We start from the raw sequence: 14,251 nt of genomic DNA on the forward strand, positions 1-14,251 counted from the left end.
CTATTATAATTAAAGTAAAACATCGATTGTCGAGCTAGTATTTTGCAAAATACAATAAACACGACTCTAAATCTGAGAATTTGGTTTATAAAACCGTACATTCTTTTGCATGTACAATTCCTTGTCTGAAAAGCCACGGTTGTGCAGGAAGGTGTTGCCCTGCCGTGTCGTGTCATCCCTGACTTTATTTGAAAATTACAAGCATAGCGGTCATTAAAACCAAGATATGTAGAGTTGGTTTTACTGCAGCTGAAGCCCGTTCGAACTCTTGGTAGAGGGGAGTTTTGGGACATGAAGCAGCTCTTGATCTGCTAGGGACTCCTGAGAAAGAGAAGTCGAGTTTCAAAGCGCTGAAGTTACCCGTGGTGTCGGGTATTTCCACCGTCTCCAGCATCGATTTAAATCCCGGTACAGTAGCCTAGGAGCAAACACAGAAGACTTCTTACTTGGGTTGAAACCTTGAGTTCAGCTGTGAAACAATCATTACCTAATGCGCTTATTTACACTTCCAACGTATAGGAAAAGTGTTCTCAATAGAAGTTTGAGAACATGGAATGAGAAGGAAGTTTTTCATGATACAGCAATAAGACTAAGCCCGAAAACATCCCGAGATGAAACCAGAGTATTTATTTATGCTGGGGCTGCACCACGTGCCGTACGAGAGAGGGAATCCTGCGATGAGGCTGAAACGTAAGCCCTTGGCCAGCAGCAGGCAGAGGCTACGCTGCACGGGTGGTCTCTGACGACCTCCGCAGAGAAGCCGTTTGGACCCAAAGAAATAACTGCCGCTGATGGCGGCGTCAGCCCGTCTACTAGCGTCACCGTGGTCCAGACGCACATCCCAGCTGGCTCCACCATCCAGGTCAGATGAGTGCTTATCTCTAGACGTTCTGGGGACTTGAGATCTTACTGTGTCAAAAAAAAAATTCCTTTCTGCTGACTCCTGCTTTAAGATATTTTCTTTTAACTCTGCTAAAGAGTCTTTACAGCTTCTGTAAATGACTTGAGCGAGTTCAGCTCCTTCGTCTGTAAGGACGCAGTCTCACTGTGCTCAGGAACTCAATGCAATTAGAAACACTAATGTGCTAAGGCCGCACACTTACGTTGATCACATACGTCCCAGGCAAAAGGAGAAGAAAGTACTCCCCGTGTTCGTTCGTTCTGTAGGGGCAGATGTGAGGCCTGCCTTTGGCTTCCACGATGGCGTTGGGAACAGGATTCCCGTTCTTATCGGTAACTTGACCCTTGACACCTATGAGAAAGGGAGAGGAGGGGAAGATCACGGCCTGAAGCTGTGGTGAGACTCCTTCTCTGGGAGAGTCAGTCACACTGTTGCTGGCTGGATGCACTCAAAGGCTATTTCTGTGATTTCGAGCACGTCTAATAAATACCACTAGTCACTTCTGCCTTACTGAAGGGAATTAAAACAGAAAATCCTTTGTTGTTAATAGTTTACCCTCACATTAAGTTAGAAAGCAGCATTGTAATCTCTGCTTCTAAATCTCCTTTGCTGAAAGCATCATATATACTTACTGTACGTGTCTTTTACTGAAGGGCTTCAATCGTCAGTACTGGTTTGGGGTGGGGTTTGCTCTTTTTTTTTTTTTTTTTTTTTAATTTAAAATAAGTCAGCCTCTTATCTAGTACTTCCCAGTGGCAGAATACCAATAAAGTCTGCCTATGAAGTAGTTTCCCTAAATTCTCACACACCACCTTCAAGGCAGCACTGGCATTACGCGAAGGTAACACAGCAGTCGGACGTTCTGGGCAACAAAATGCAAGAGAAGCGGCAGATCTATGCAAACCCTTCAACTCGTCGTGAAGTGCCACCGCTTTGCTCAGCAGCAGCTCTCTCTTCCAACTGTGAAGTCAAGATCGCACCTAGAAAAGCCTTACAAAAATACGAAATCCAAGCAGCAAGAGGAGTTCCTGCTTTGCCCACCGGCCCGGCCCCAGCCTTAGCTCCCTTCCCCCTTCGCATACCCACCTAGATGTACTTGCTTTATATATTCGATCAGAGCAACTTTGTTGTCTCTCCAGAACTTTTCCAGCTGCTCTACTGGAGGATATTTACAACATGACAGCTCCAACGTAATTTCAAAACATTGTCCCCAGACATAGTTGTAATCTTGCATTCCACCTTAAAAGTGAAATAAAACAAACAGTGTTCAGCTGCAAAGAAGCACCAAGTTCAAGCTAGAAGAAAAACAGGAGAGTTAAAATGTTGGTACTTGCATCACGCCTGTAAGAAAAGTAAATCAGATAAATCATTCCTCAATGCCACGCTTGTATTTATTGCCTCCTGTGGAAAACCAACTTAATTACTCTAGTTACATGTAGAGTGTTGTTTTCTAAAGCACAGCGGCGTTTGGGGAACGATGATTATTGTGGCTGAGGAAGGGTGGGTCTTTGACTTAAATTCATTCAAGCACTCCCAACTCAATAGGGACAGATAAATTCGCAGGCTGGCACAGAGTTTGGCACAGCCAAAGCCATCCTAAGGGCCTTGTAAAGCTTTGAATTCAGACCGTGAAAGCAACACGCAGCGCCACAGTCCACAGCACCCATATTCCATGTGGCTACACATAAACAGTAACGAAAACATTTATTTCAGTAATCAAACGTTTAAAAAAAAGGGATGATGTATGAAAAGAAGATTGGTTTTCTTTCTGAAAGGACAAGACCTCGGTGCCACACCGGGGGGGGGGGGGGGGGGGGTGTCTAATCTACACAGAGCTATGCAGGCCTTCAGAAAGGGCCTCGTTCCCTTGTGTAACTGCTGACTGGGAGAGTCTGCAAACGCCCGTGTCCTGCTCAGAGACTCCACGTGAATATGTTGGCTTACTCCCCTCACCAGCCCTCTACTCTGGGCAAAATCACAGCCCTTTCAGCATCAAAGATGGCAGGAGAAAGTGAGAACGTCATATCTGAAGCAGCTGAAAAAAACATCACTGACATTCTTACCTTCCAGCTGGTACCAAGAATACCCGTTGGTGATGCCGCCGGGAAAGGTTTGTCTGTTGTCACACCCCGTCCCTTTGTACATGCTGGCATGGTTGAAAGAATAGGTTTTTGCCAGGTGAATAAAGACATCATCATCTGGAGACCTGCTGTAGCCTTTCAAAGAGCCGGTAACTGCAGAACAGAGAGAGCCATCATGGAACCCTCCTTGCTGGTAAAGCACACAGTGCTGGCTTACGTACAGGATAAACCTCTCCCAGACAGCCATATCAGGCGGTGAATTTTGATGGGGTTTATCAAAGTCTGCCCATCCCAGCTCAAAAGCTGGACAAACCTTGCAAAAATCCTTAGAAATAAATTTTGCTTTGGTACAGCTAATGTTCCTAAACCAAATCAGCTGTGGAGAGAAGAGTTTGGTACTAGCTTACCTGAGTTACCATTATCGAAGGTGTAACTGGCAACCAGGGCACCCCCATGCAAGTTGGCCGAAAGAACAAATGTTTCGTTTTTTATCCAGTTCATTACTGCTTGAGTCTCCGGCTGAATGCTAGCGTTGTTATTTTCAAAGGCATCGGGAAAATTTCTGTTCAGATCTTCTCCGTTCTTATTGTACCTTAGAAAGAGAGAAGACATTCCCATTACTGCTTTGCCTATAGACACTTCCACATCGCCCGCCTCCCAGGACTTTAGACCTGCGGCACGCTAGCGTCTTCAGGAAACGGGTGAGATGACCGTTGCAAATCTTCTCCAGCATTAAGAAGATGGACTTTAGTTTGCTTTCTGGCAGCACTGGAATTTTCATAGGACACAATAAAACAATTCTTCTATTGTATTTCAGGTGGAAACAGTGCATAATATTTAACATGCGTATAGCACGTACACGCCTACACGTACGTGAACTAGAAAAACCTAAGCCAGATAAGGAGGATGGTGTCCTTCTGTAAGTGTTTTTCACACTTTTATAGATGACCAAGGTAACGACTGGATGGCTGTGTCTCTTGTACTGCTGTCACTCTAGATACAGAGCAAAAAAATTGACTCGAACACAGGATGTATTCTCTTCCCCCCCGACCTGAAAGTCCAGCCTGTACAAATGTTTTCTTCTTTTTTCACTCAGACAGGTCAGTACAGAGTAGAGAGGGTATTTAGCGTCAGCTGTATTAATTTTTAAACTCAGTTAGTTAAACTCTGTCTGTTTGACAGTGAGGGGATAAAAAATACCGCACTCCATAAAAGTCCTATCTATTTGCTGCGGAATAAATTTCTTTCCTAGTAAACAGGAGGGCCTACCCTGGTCACCTAGAGAACTAAACTACCTGAACTACCTTTTCACTTGCTTCCAACGTTGCCATGGCCACTGATCCAAGAGAACTTCTAGCTCAGGAGTTTGCTTTTTCTGCACATTCCAACCGCATCCCTTTGGCATTTCTTCCCATACTCTCACTCTCTCTCCTTCCCTCTTCTAGCTTGTTCAACTTTTTCTCCCCTTTCTGGTCTCTGCAATAGTTACATTAAAGAACGCAAAAGTAGCACGGGATGCAGCGCTACGTTACATTTTCTTCTGCGTAAGTTTTTTTGCTAGCCCTACTGTTAGCACAGCATCTGTTATAGCTAGCTCTGCTTGCATAACTCCTCCCTCTTACTAGATCTGTATTCAGCATGATCTTTAAACACATTCTAGAAGTCCATTCAACAAGCTTAGACACACCTTTTTCTCATTAAGAAGGGTTACAGAGCTCTCCAGTTGAAATAGATCCCTGTGGGTGGAGTTTTCCTTCTTTTTTTTGTAGCACCCTAAAGGTCTAAATAGGTTATTGCGCTTCTATTTGCAATCTGGGTCTCCTGCCTAAACGGTTAGGTCATTACACCGTTCCGACCAATTTTCTCTAGCCACGCCACATATAAACAGCAGTCTGACTCAATCTTCCAAAAACTCTGTGCCGTAACAGTGCGTCTTCAGAACAGCACAGGCCAAAATTAGCCCTAACGCATCCTCTTGGCTATCCTCTCCACCAAGTATGATTCAGTCTCTTGGCTATCTCCGATTACTCCTCCCCACCCATTTCCTTTACCTACTCCCACCCTCCTAAGTCACCCTTACCTTCCTCGTGTGTAGTAACAATCAGGCACTTTTGTAGCTTCAAATCCATCAGGATTCATTGTCGGCATGATATGAATCCGGGTATTATTGAGTAACCGGGTAATAACTGGGTCACGTCTATAGCTGGTCACCAGGAAGTCTATCAAATGGAGCAGGATTTCTCTCCCAACAGTCTGTATAAAGAAGCACAGATTTTAAGTTCGCTATGGAAGAAGAAGGAAAAAAAAAGACCCGCCACCTTCTTACGCTTACAGGTTTTTCTTACTGGATTACACAGACATAAAAGGCATACAAGACCATTCTGGTCAACACTGTTTTGTTTTATGCTCTCCCCTAAATATATTTAAAGTAATTTAATAGATTAAAGGAGTCACTGGAGGGTTTTCACAAGGGTTTTAAACCCAGATCAACCAGAGCTTTTTCTGTAATGGGAAACTGTGTCAGCTGCACTGCTTAAATCTTGCGTGGGTAAGGCATAGCCTTATCAAAGACTGTAACTGCATAAGCTGCCTGTTAAAGATCACGTGGGCTTGGAAACGCACCCCTGCGTTATCTCAGCGGCACCGCAGAGTCAGCTCCGTGCCGATGCCCGAGGGACCCTGGGCCCTGCACATAAGCGTCAGTGCTGTGCATCACCGCGTGGCAGCGAGGGTTCAGAAGGAAGGAAAGAGACACCGTCCACGTTTTCCGGGTGCTACAGAGCAGGGTTTCCTCTTATTGATACCCTTTTATGGGAAGTCGACTTTAATACAGGATCAAGAGAGGCCCCATAGACGCTTCTGTTATGTTCTCTGTTACATTGCTTTATTTCAACGACATGAACACAGGCACTGGGGAAATCAAACAGGTGTATATATAAATCCTTAGAAAAAGAGATGGAAGGATGTTTGGATGCAGACTTTGGATCAAGGAAAGGCAGCAGCAGAGAAAAAGCTAAATGCATATTTTTGTTCATTTAAGTTTGTACAGGTTGTGAAAGCTGGCAGGACATGTCCCTTAGGTCTACTTTATCAGATTTCAGGCAAAATAGTAGCAAATTCCAGCTCCAGTGAGTTAAGAGAAATCCTATTCCACCCCAGAAACTACTAGTACAGTGTTCACCGGACCATACTTTCCAGGAGCACTTTCTATAGCACTGTGACCCATGCCTCAAGGGCGCTGCAGGGTTCCTAAGCCCTGGCTGGGATGGGAACAAGTCAAGACTTGCAACTAGATGTTCTCTGGAAATAATTTATCTCTACTTTATCTCCAAGAACAAAGCCTGGTAAATCACTACAGGCTCCAGTTCAGAGCTACAGCGTCTCAGTATCTTTTAGAATGAGTCTTGCATCACTAAAGTGGAAATACTGCAAAGAATTATTTTTTTTTCTAAAGTGAGGAACATGGAGTGGTGTTACTGGATGAACCTGGTGTCACAGATAAATATCTTCTTGCTTTCAGACTGGTACAGGCTGAGGTAAAAGGTAGGTGAAATCAGGCAGGGGAAAAGGAATATTTCTCCACAGCTATTTGCTGCACTAATATCTTGTTGAATTTTCACATTGGTGCATTTTAAGTGGCAAATCCTGCTCTGGGTGTTGAGGTAAACAGGAACACAGACACCGTCCATCAGGAGCTCTGCCTGCAGGAGCTGGGTTGGTACATGATGGGGCCAGGTCTGGGTGTAACTGCTGTTCAGGTTGGGAGCAAACCATATCTTGCCAGTTAGCCAGCAATTGCTGTTTATTGCAGGAGAGAAAAACAAACAAACAATGTAGTGCCAAACATGGCTCCGCTAAGTTGCGGATCACACCATTTTAAGTGTCATACTTGAAGGCAGCCATGGTCTCCAAGTTAGTACTTGAGTAATTGTGCCATGCTGTTTGTACAGGGGAAAAGAGGGATCTCCTCCCACCCTGCCCCCCCAGCAGATTTATTCCCAAGTTTTTTAACCCTTGCCTGTCAGCTCCTGATGGGCTCCTACAAGCCACCGTCCAGTAATCTGCTAGGGAAAGCTGCGTTACACAAATGCATTTACTGTCCCAATAACTAAGTGGTTCTTTTTCTAGACGCTACAGCAAATGGGCTTTTACAAGGGGGGGATGGGAGAGATACCTAATTTCCTTCATTGCCAGTAACTTTCAAAACAGCACCTGTGTACATGAAAGCAGATTGCTCTGCAGGTTTGATAAATTTACTTTGTGAAATTTAAGAAGGGATGCAACAGAACCTGTCTTGCACAGGCAGCTCAGTTCCAGCTCTGGTGATAGACATCTTGGGAAGCATATGGAGTGGGGAGGAAAGAAAAAAAGGGAGAGAAGTCAGCCAAATCATGGCCCTGGGCATGAGAGATAAAGCTAGCAGACTCAGAAGCAACAAGAACAGCCCTACCACAGAGACAGCTAAACTACAGACAAGACTGGGCTGCTCTCTGGAGGAATAGTGCCTCTGCTCCTACCATACTTCTCTTCAGTGCCTGACAAAAAGACATCCAGAAAAGAAAGGGTAGAGAAGCAGGAACAGCAAGGGGGAAAGAGACAAAGAAAAGCAACAAGAGAAGGTGGTGAAAAAGGACAATGTTTATAAAGAATGGAAGATTACCACCTTTTCATAGATTACATTCTTTGTGCTTAAGAGTTAAACCCAGGCTTACTTACATATATAGTGTTTTAAAAACTAACCCTATTTTATAGGATTCCTTGTATAGCTATTGCTGTACCTGACCACTTAGTACATTAAACAATTCAGCTAATCTCCATCATAGAGGGTTGGTACTTTTATCATTCCCCAGTGGGGGAAGAGTATATTTATTACCACTCTGTTTTGGTGGAGTGACAGAGGGGTGGTTTTATTTTGGTCCAGAGTACCCTGCATATCTTGAGAAAGCACGTGGGGAGGTGTTTGAGTGGAGGGAAAGGGTAAATTTTAATTTCTGGGGAAGTATAGCTCAAGTTTTGATCAAGCCCTTGGACGGCCTCTCCTGCCCAGCCAAGCTTTACCCTGTTACTAGAGAGGTCAGCTGTACCTGTGGAGAAAAGTTATGAGACATTTATTTTTACTTTAGAGCTTCAAATAAAGGATCTAGACAGAGTGGAGGTAGGTTGCTGACAGTAGAGTCAGACACCTTAACCTGCCTCTAGTCTAATATGAAGATGTAGAGAGCAGGGGACAGCCTTTATGTGCTCTGGGGCTTTGAGAAGACATGATGAATATTGGGTTTTAATTGCAGTATCCCAAGGGTGATGCCCAGGTGCCTTGTTTGGCTGTAGCTCAGATGAGGGCAAAGGAAAACCCTTTCTCCCACCTCTAGGGACACAGTTAGACATTAAGTTTCTCTGTGCACTTTCAGCTGTCGGTTCGCTGGTGTACCCCAAGGGGAGAAAGTCGGCAGAAAAGTCTTTCAGTAATCCTCAGGGGAAGTCCTGAATGAAGGAAGCATGTGTCAGGGCATGGATCAACACTGTAGAAAAGGGTATGACTGCCATTTCTGTAAACGTACCCCTTAAACTTGCTGACTATAGCTTCTGGCATGGCTGGGTCAGCACCCTGCTCAGCTACTGAAGAGCTTACTCAAGAAAAGAAGCCTTAGCGGCAGCCAGTTAAAAGATTAAGGTTAGCTCCAATTGCACCTGCACTGTAACACTTTACTGCAGCAGCCCTGTTTTTAAAACATTTTTGTTACCACATGATAGAGACCTAATACCAGGGGACTATAGGTGGACAGACTCTGCCCATTTTTACGATTAAAATTCTTTCCTTAGAGCGTGGCCTCGTTTTTAAGTTGAACTATGTTGAAAGAAAGATCCAAACCATCAGGTAGGACCTGTTTCAGAGAGACACCATCTTGCCAGTCTCCTTGCTCCAGCCCTGACTGCTCTACAGACCTAGCACAGCATACCAGGCACAACCCCGCCTAAGGAAGCGGAGTTACAGCAGATAATCCAAGAACCCATCCAGGTTTACCACTGGTTTACCATCACTCAAATACCACACTTACAAGATGTTCTTCATTAACACTTGTACAGCAGTAATTATTATGCACAGCTGTGACACACCCACTGTGTTTGTCCTTCTTTACTAAAATACACCAGTGTTAAAGCAACAGTTTGTGCAAATACAGTTTAGCACATATCCATTTATTTCTATAGCAGAAATCATTATGGCAATATGATAACTACTACATGTATGACAGGGAAGTGTAGTTCCTTGGTTTATCAGTGAAGGAAACTGCAACATAAGGCCTGCTTTTGAACTAGTAACTGGCATAAGATGTTACGACCTGGACGAATTCCACAAGCTTCAGGCTGCTCAGCACAGGCTTCACCTGGTTGAGAAATGGATCACTTTTTCTTTTCCCACTCAGAAGAGTGGGAGTAAAGATAAAGAAGGTGGTAACTGGGGTGAGGCAGCAGCCTGCCTGTGTTGAAAGATATCTCAGCAGCATTCACCTTTTTTTAAAGTCTGAGGTTAGCAAATAGATTTGGTTGCTTTGAATTTTGAAACCTCTGGTGCATCTGACCTTCTTTACATCACATCAGCTGATACTTAAGCCAGGTGGAAAATAGTTCACTATACAAGAAATATTATTTTTTATTGTTTTCTAGAGCACATTTTTGTTTCCCTGCCGCACCACTTCCATACTATATTGCACAGTACAAAGGACATAGGAATATGTGCTGAAAATTCCTTGTAGCAGATTGTACAGTATGTGGACACAACTCTTTTTGCCCAACCTGGTGATAAAAAAATGCCTTTTTCTATAGAGGCATTTTGATAGCGTAAATGCAGCTTCCATTCATTTTTTTTGGAAGTGAGAGTGAGAAATTCTACACAAGACTCATTATTTTTTAAGTCCGAGTTACATCGATCACAAAAATCTACTCCAGTCCTCAGTCACCCAATGCCTAATAAGTCACCATATCTCAGGAAACCCTTCTGTGGATATGACTATGTCTATGATGACATGGAAAATAGAGTCTAGTTGCTTTAACTTAAATGACAAGATAAGCCAGCAAGATAAACACATCCTTTTACGTAGGCTAGCTCAGGCCTATCAAAGAAAAGAAAGTGATCAGAAGTGGATGATTTAGGAGAAAAGGGTTAGTATCAGCATTACCATCCTGGGAAAGAGTTTATCTTGTGATGGCCCAGTTATACTATAGCTGCAGAAAGTTAAGGAAGCAATATACTTAATATATTAAAGGGGACAAGCAGAAATGCACAGGTAGTTTACATTCTGTTCAGATAAGCTTTTCCTTAAAGACTTTTGCTGCTGTGATATACATGGTTCAGAAACAGCCTTCTAATTAGGTCCTATGGTTCAGTTGTGTAGACTGGACTCAACTCACTAGTACAGCTGGTCAAAAGGTGATTGCTCTGCTCCATTTATCACTTAGGAGTCTTTGGGGGTTTGGTTGTGGTCAATGTTAAGTGGAATGCATTTTTCCCCAGAGAGGAACATGTGAGTGTACACACTGAGGAAAAGATCTTTCAAGTAAGAGTACAAGCCTGGGATAAGAGGGGCTGCTGCCTAATTCAGAATGAGAGCTGCCCCAGAACAGCAGGAAACCTCTCCCTCATCTTCCCCAGTGCAGACTTTATTAACATTTCACAGGCTTGTGCATTGTGCAGTCTATTAGTGCCATTTTGATTAAAGTATCACATAGCTGCAAGTGACTGAACTACCACTAATTATCAGTTTTAACGTGGCTTGGGTTAAACAAAAAGTACTGCTAAAAACGGCATCCAACTTCATACAGGCACAGAAAGAATGGGAGACGTCTTTTGTTGCATCCCTGGGGATCTGGGGCAAAAATTCACCCTCTTTGGCAATGGTGATCACAAAATAAAATCATTTAAACCTCGCCATGTCATGTCTTACAGTATTAAGAAAAATTAACCTACTTAAAATAAATCTTTCCAGTTCTGAAAAAAAAGACTCTTCCTAGTATTGTGTACTCACATTATTTTATTAGAACTTCCCTGTTGCGAAGCTCTCCAAATAATCTAGGTTTTCTTCCAGCAGCACATGTGAACTGCCTGCACACATGCAATTCAGGCTCCTCCCCAACTTTTAGTTTTTTAAGAGGAGCCGGTCAGCTGAGTTAAAAAAGAAAAGTGTCATTTGTGTGATCATGACAGGTCAGAAGGGCAACAACACCAAACAAGACTTGAGAACAGAACTTTTCTCACTTTGTACGATTTATGGAAAGCATCACTGAAGCACAGAAGACCTAACTAGATCAATGAAGCCATAATCCTGCAATTTTAACTTATGAAAGACTGTGGAACACAAGTTGAAGCTTGTCACGCAGTTAGTGCAAAACTTATCTGCTTAATATATTATAGGAGTAGTTGAAGCTCTCCCCAGTGACTAGTCCAGCAGAATCTTAGATTATGGGGAAAAAAAATATTCAAGTTCTCCAATGCTCCTCTATATGAGGAATTTATTTCCTGCCATCTGAAATACATTTATGGTCAGATAGGAAAAACAAACACCAACTGTGCGTTATGTCCATACACAAAAAAACCTATAAGGCAAAGATCATCACGAGGGCCTGAAAAGGAGGAATATCTCTATTTCCAGGATCCTCCCTAGGTGAATGCTTGATTTAATGAACAAGTTGGAATGTAGCATGGCATTTACTGCTATATGGTACCTAGGCAGCTCAAGGATCAACCCTGCTCAGACAAACTCAGACACAGTCCCAGATACTTAAAAAAAAAAAAAAGTCTTGCCTCATTTCCTCACAAAGTCAATATAAAAATTTAGATCCTAGGCAGTGATCCAGGTTGCCTGATCTCCAGCAATTCCTGACCCTGTGGATATGCAAACAGCATGTGTCTCCATGGTCAAAGTTCCTTGTGCATATCCAGCTGGGCAGTGATAATGGCAGAAGTGCTTCATTGTGGAGGTTTCAAGGAGTGGCCTTCTGCGGTCCAGCAATATTGGATTTGAGAGCCAGGCCATTCTGGATGAGATCATATCCTGCCCTCCATCTCTTTCCCACCAAAGCTGGGTCATTTGTAGCCATAGGTTTGCAGTTCCCTTCAGCAGTCTGCAGGGATTGTCACACGGAGCCTCAGTTCACAGGCACCCTGGACAACCCTGCTGACATGCACCAGGTTTTAGGAGTTGCAGACCTTATCTTGGGCATCCAGTAACACATGTACTCATTTGAAACCATGAATCAGCTTCCTCCCACACAGAGTTAAATTCCAAATCAGTCAGACTCCCAGCAGCACTTTGAGCATAGCCACTGTCAAACAAGGTGAAACTAGTCTAACTTGGGGAAAATTCTTGGCACATAATGTCACAAGTGCCTGTAGGCGTGCAAGTGCTCACACAGTATTGGTAACAGCAATAGCTTGTGATATGTTACACTTTACACAGGATACACTTCCTACTACATCTATTTTTCTTAGTTTTGGGAATTCACAGGCTAGCATACATATAAATGCATAAACATAAATTTTGCCATTTCTCTGTTGAATTATTTACCCTTCACATTAAAGACCGCATAGAAATATATTGTGTAGTTTAAACTTATCCTGAACATGACTAATTAAAACAGGTAAAGCTAAAGAATAAGGGAAATATAGAAAGTAAGAAAAGATTATAGAGAAGAGCGAAGCTTTGAGTCTTTGTGTTTCAGATTCATGTGCTACACCAGGAAGGCTCACAATCACCGTTATCCCCTTTATCGTTAATAAGCGGGCATTCTTTCCACAGCAGGTTAAGCCTGAAATTGCTTTTTGTCTTGTACTCACTGTGTTATATCAGGTGAATCTAGGTATTCCCAGCTTAAGGTTCCCAAGTGAAATTTTCTTTCTAAAATAACTCATTTGGTGCTTCACAGGAATTATTATTCAATCTTAGGATGTATTTGAAGAGTTCCATCAGCCATACTTCATGTCTAGGCAATAACAATGTACAAGCAAACGACTGCATCTGACTCATTGCCAGGAAAATTAAAGCCTCTGGGTTTATTGCCTGGAGAAGACAGAGCTCCCTACTTAAGAGAGGTCTTAGGTGTAAGATTATAGGATTCTTCACCGTGATGTAAGGTCTCCTAGAGCTCTTCCACCAAAACAAGGGGACTTTATTCTTGAAATTCCTCAAGAAATACACACATATTAGGTCTTCTTTGAGGTATGATATACCTTAATAATAAGTCGCACACACCTGAGATAAGTTCACTCTAAGCCTCTGGTAAGTGTATTTAGTATAAATGACATTGTAAAAGTTGAAACGTACCTCATCCCCATGCATATTAGCAACATACTTGAACTCTGGAATGCCAATCTTATGATGGGTTGGAAACCTTCCCAGAACAAGAACCCACAGGTCTCTACCTTTAAGAGGGGAAGGGGAAAAGACATTTTTTTAAACAAGTGTAAAATCATACAAACCCTAGAAAAAAAAAAAAAAATAAAGAGTTGGTCATTAAGACCACCGTACAAACACCATTCTCATATTTCATTGCTGCCCAGTCAGTTCTATATATAGCATACCAAAGTAGACTGTGTTTTTTTCACTCTATGAGTGCTTGCTAAATTAGTTATAGGAATAAATATGTTTTGCCTTGTGACCAAAAGTGTGTAGTGAACCCTGCAATTTCAAAAGCATCTCACCAGTGCTAGAAAACAGTTTGGGGTTTTTTTTGTAATAAACATTTTTCAGATCAAGTTTAGCAAGCAAGATCTTGTCAAGCAAAGTCACCAAGCAACTAAAGAGTATTTAAAATAAATGACATTTCTTCCCCCCAAAATATTAAATCATGATAAGAGTTTTCTGAAGTACATACAGATGTTTCCATTATCACAAAGAAAGAGCATAATTTTTTTGTATTAAACACAGAAAAGCTAAACACATTCAGGAGTTACTGCTCAGAAAACAGAAGATACCAGGCAGAGCTGTATCAGACACATACTCCAAAAAAAAAAAAAAAAAATCAGCAGGGAAAGAATTAATAGCTACAGAAAGAGTATTAGTTAGGACCACTAAAGCTGCACAGGAAGCTGAACTTTAAGTAACAAAATAAACAAACATACATTTTGGAAGTCCTCATTTAAAGGGGGCGGGGGGCATTTTTCAATTATTATTTTTAGTGATGTTGTGACATTTCAGATTTCATCTGCAAAACTATGCTTCCCACTAGCCTGCTCAATGAGGTGGAAAGCTCTAGTTTCAGTAGGTGGCAGCAATGA

General features: G+C 42.5%; 1 protein-coding gene across 1 annotated transcript in view; it reads right to left on the minus strand.

The window, feature by feature from the left end:
• Positions 1 to 38: 38 nt before the first annotated feature.
• Positions 39 to 14,251, minus strand: part of CPM (carboxypeptidase M) — a 32,365-nt gene continuing 18,152 nt past the window's right edge. The window contains exons 3-9 of the mRNA XM_087767927.1: positions 13,299 to 13,396; positions 5,063 to 5,235; positions 3,390 to 3,574; positions 2,965 to 3,135; positions 1,988 to 2,140; positions 1,104 to 1,252; positions 39 to 418 (exon numbers count right to left, since the gene is read on the minus strand). Coding sequence (XP_087624053.1) covers positions 185 to 418; positions 1,104 to 1,252; positions 1,988 to 2,140; positions 2,965 to 3,135; positions 3,390 to 3,574; positions 5,063 to 5,235; positions 13,299 to 13,396 — 1,163 coding nt within the window. The 3' untranslated portion in view covers positions 39 to 184. The remainder of the gene's footprint in view (positions 419 to 1,103; positions 1,253 to 1,987; positions 2,141 to 2,964; positions 3,136 to 3,389; positions 3,575 to 5,062; positions 5,236 to 13,298; positions 13,397 to 14,251) is intronic.

The sequence above is a fragment of the Nipponia nippon genome, unplaced genomic scaffold (assembly GCF_047370975.1).
Source record: "Nipponia nippon isolate SJK-2023a ecotype South Korea unplaced genomic scaffold, ASM4737097v1 scaffold_3, whole genome shotgun sequence".
NCBI classification, from domain to species: Eukaryota; Metazoa; Chordata; class Aves; order Pelecaniformes; family Threskiornithidae; genus Nipponia; species Nipponia nippon.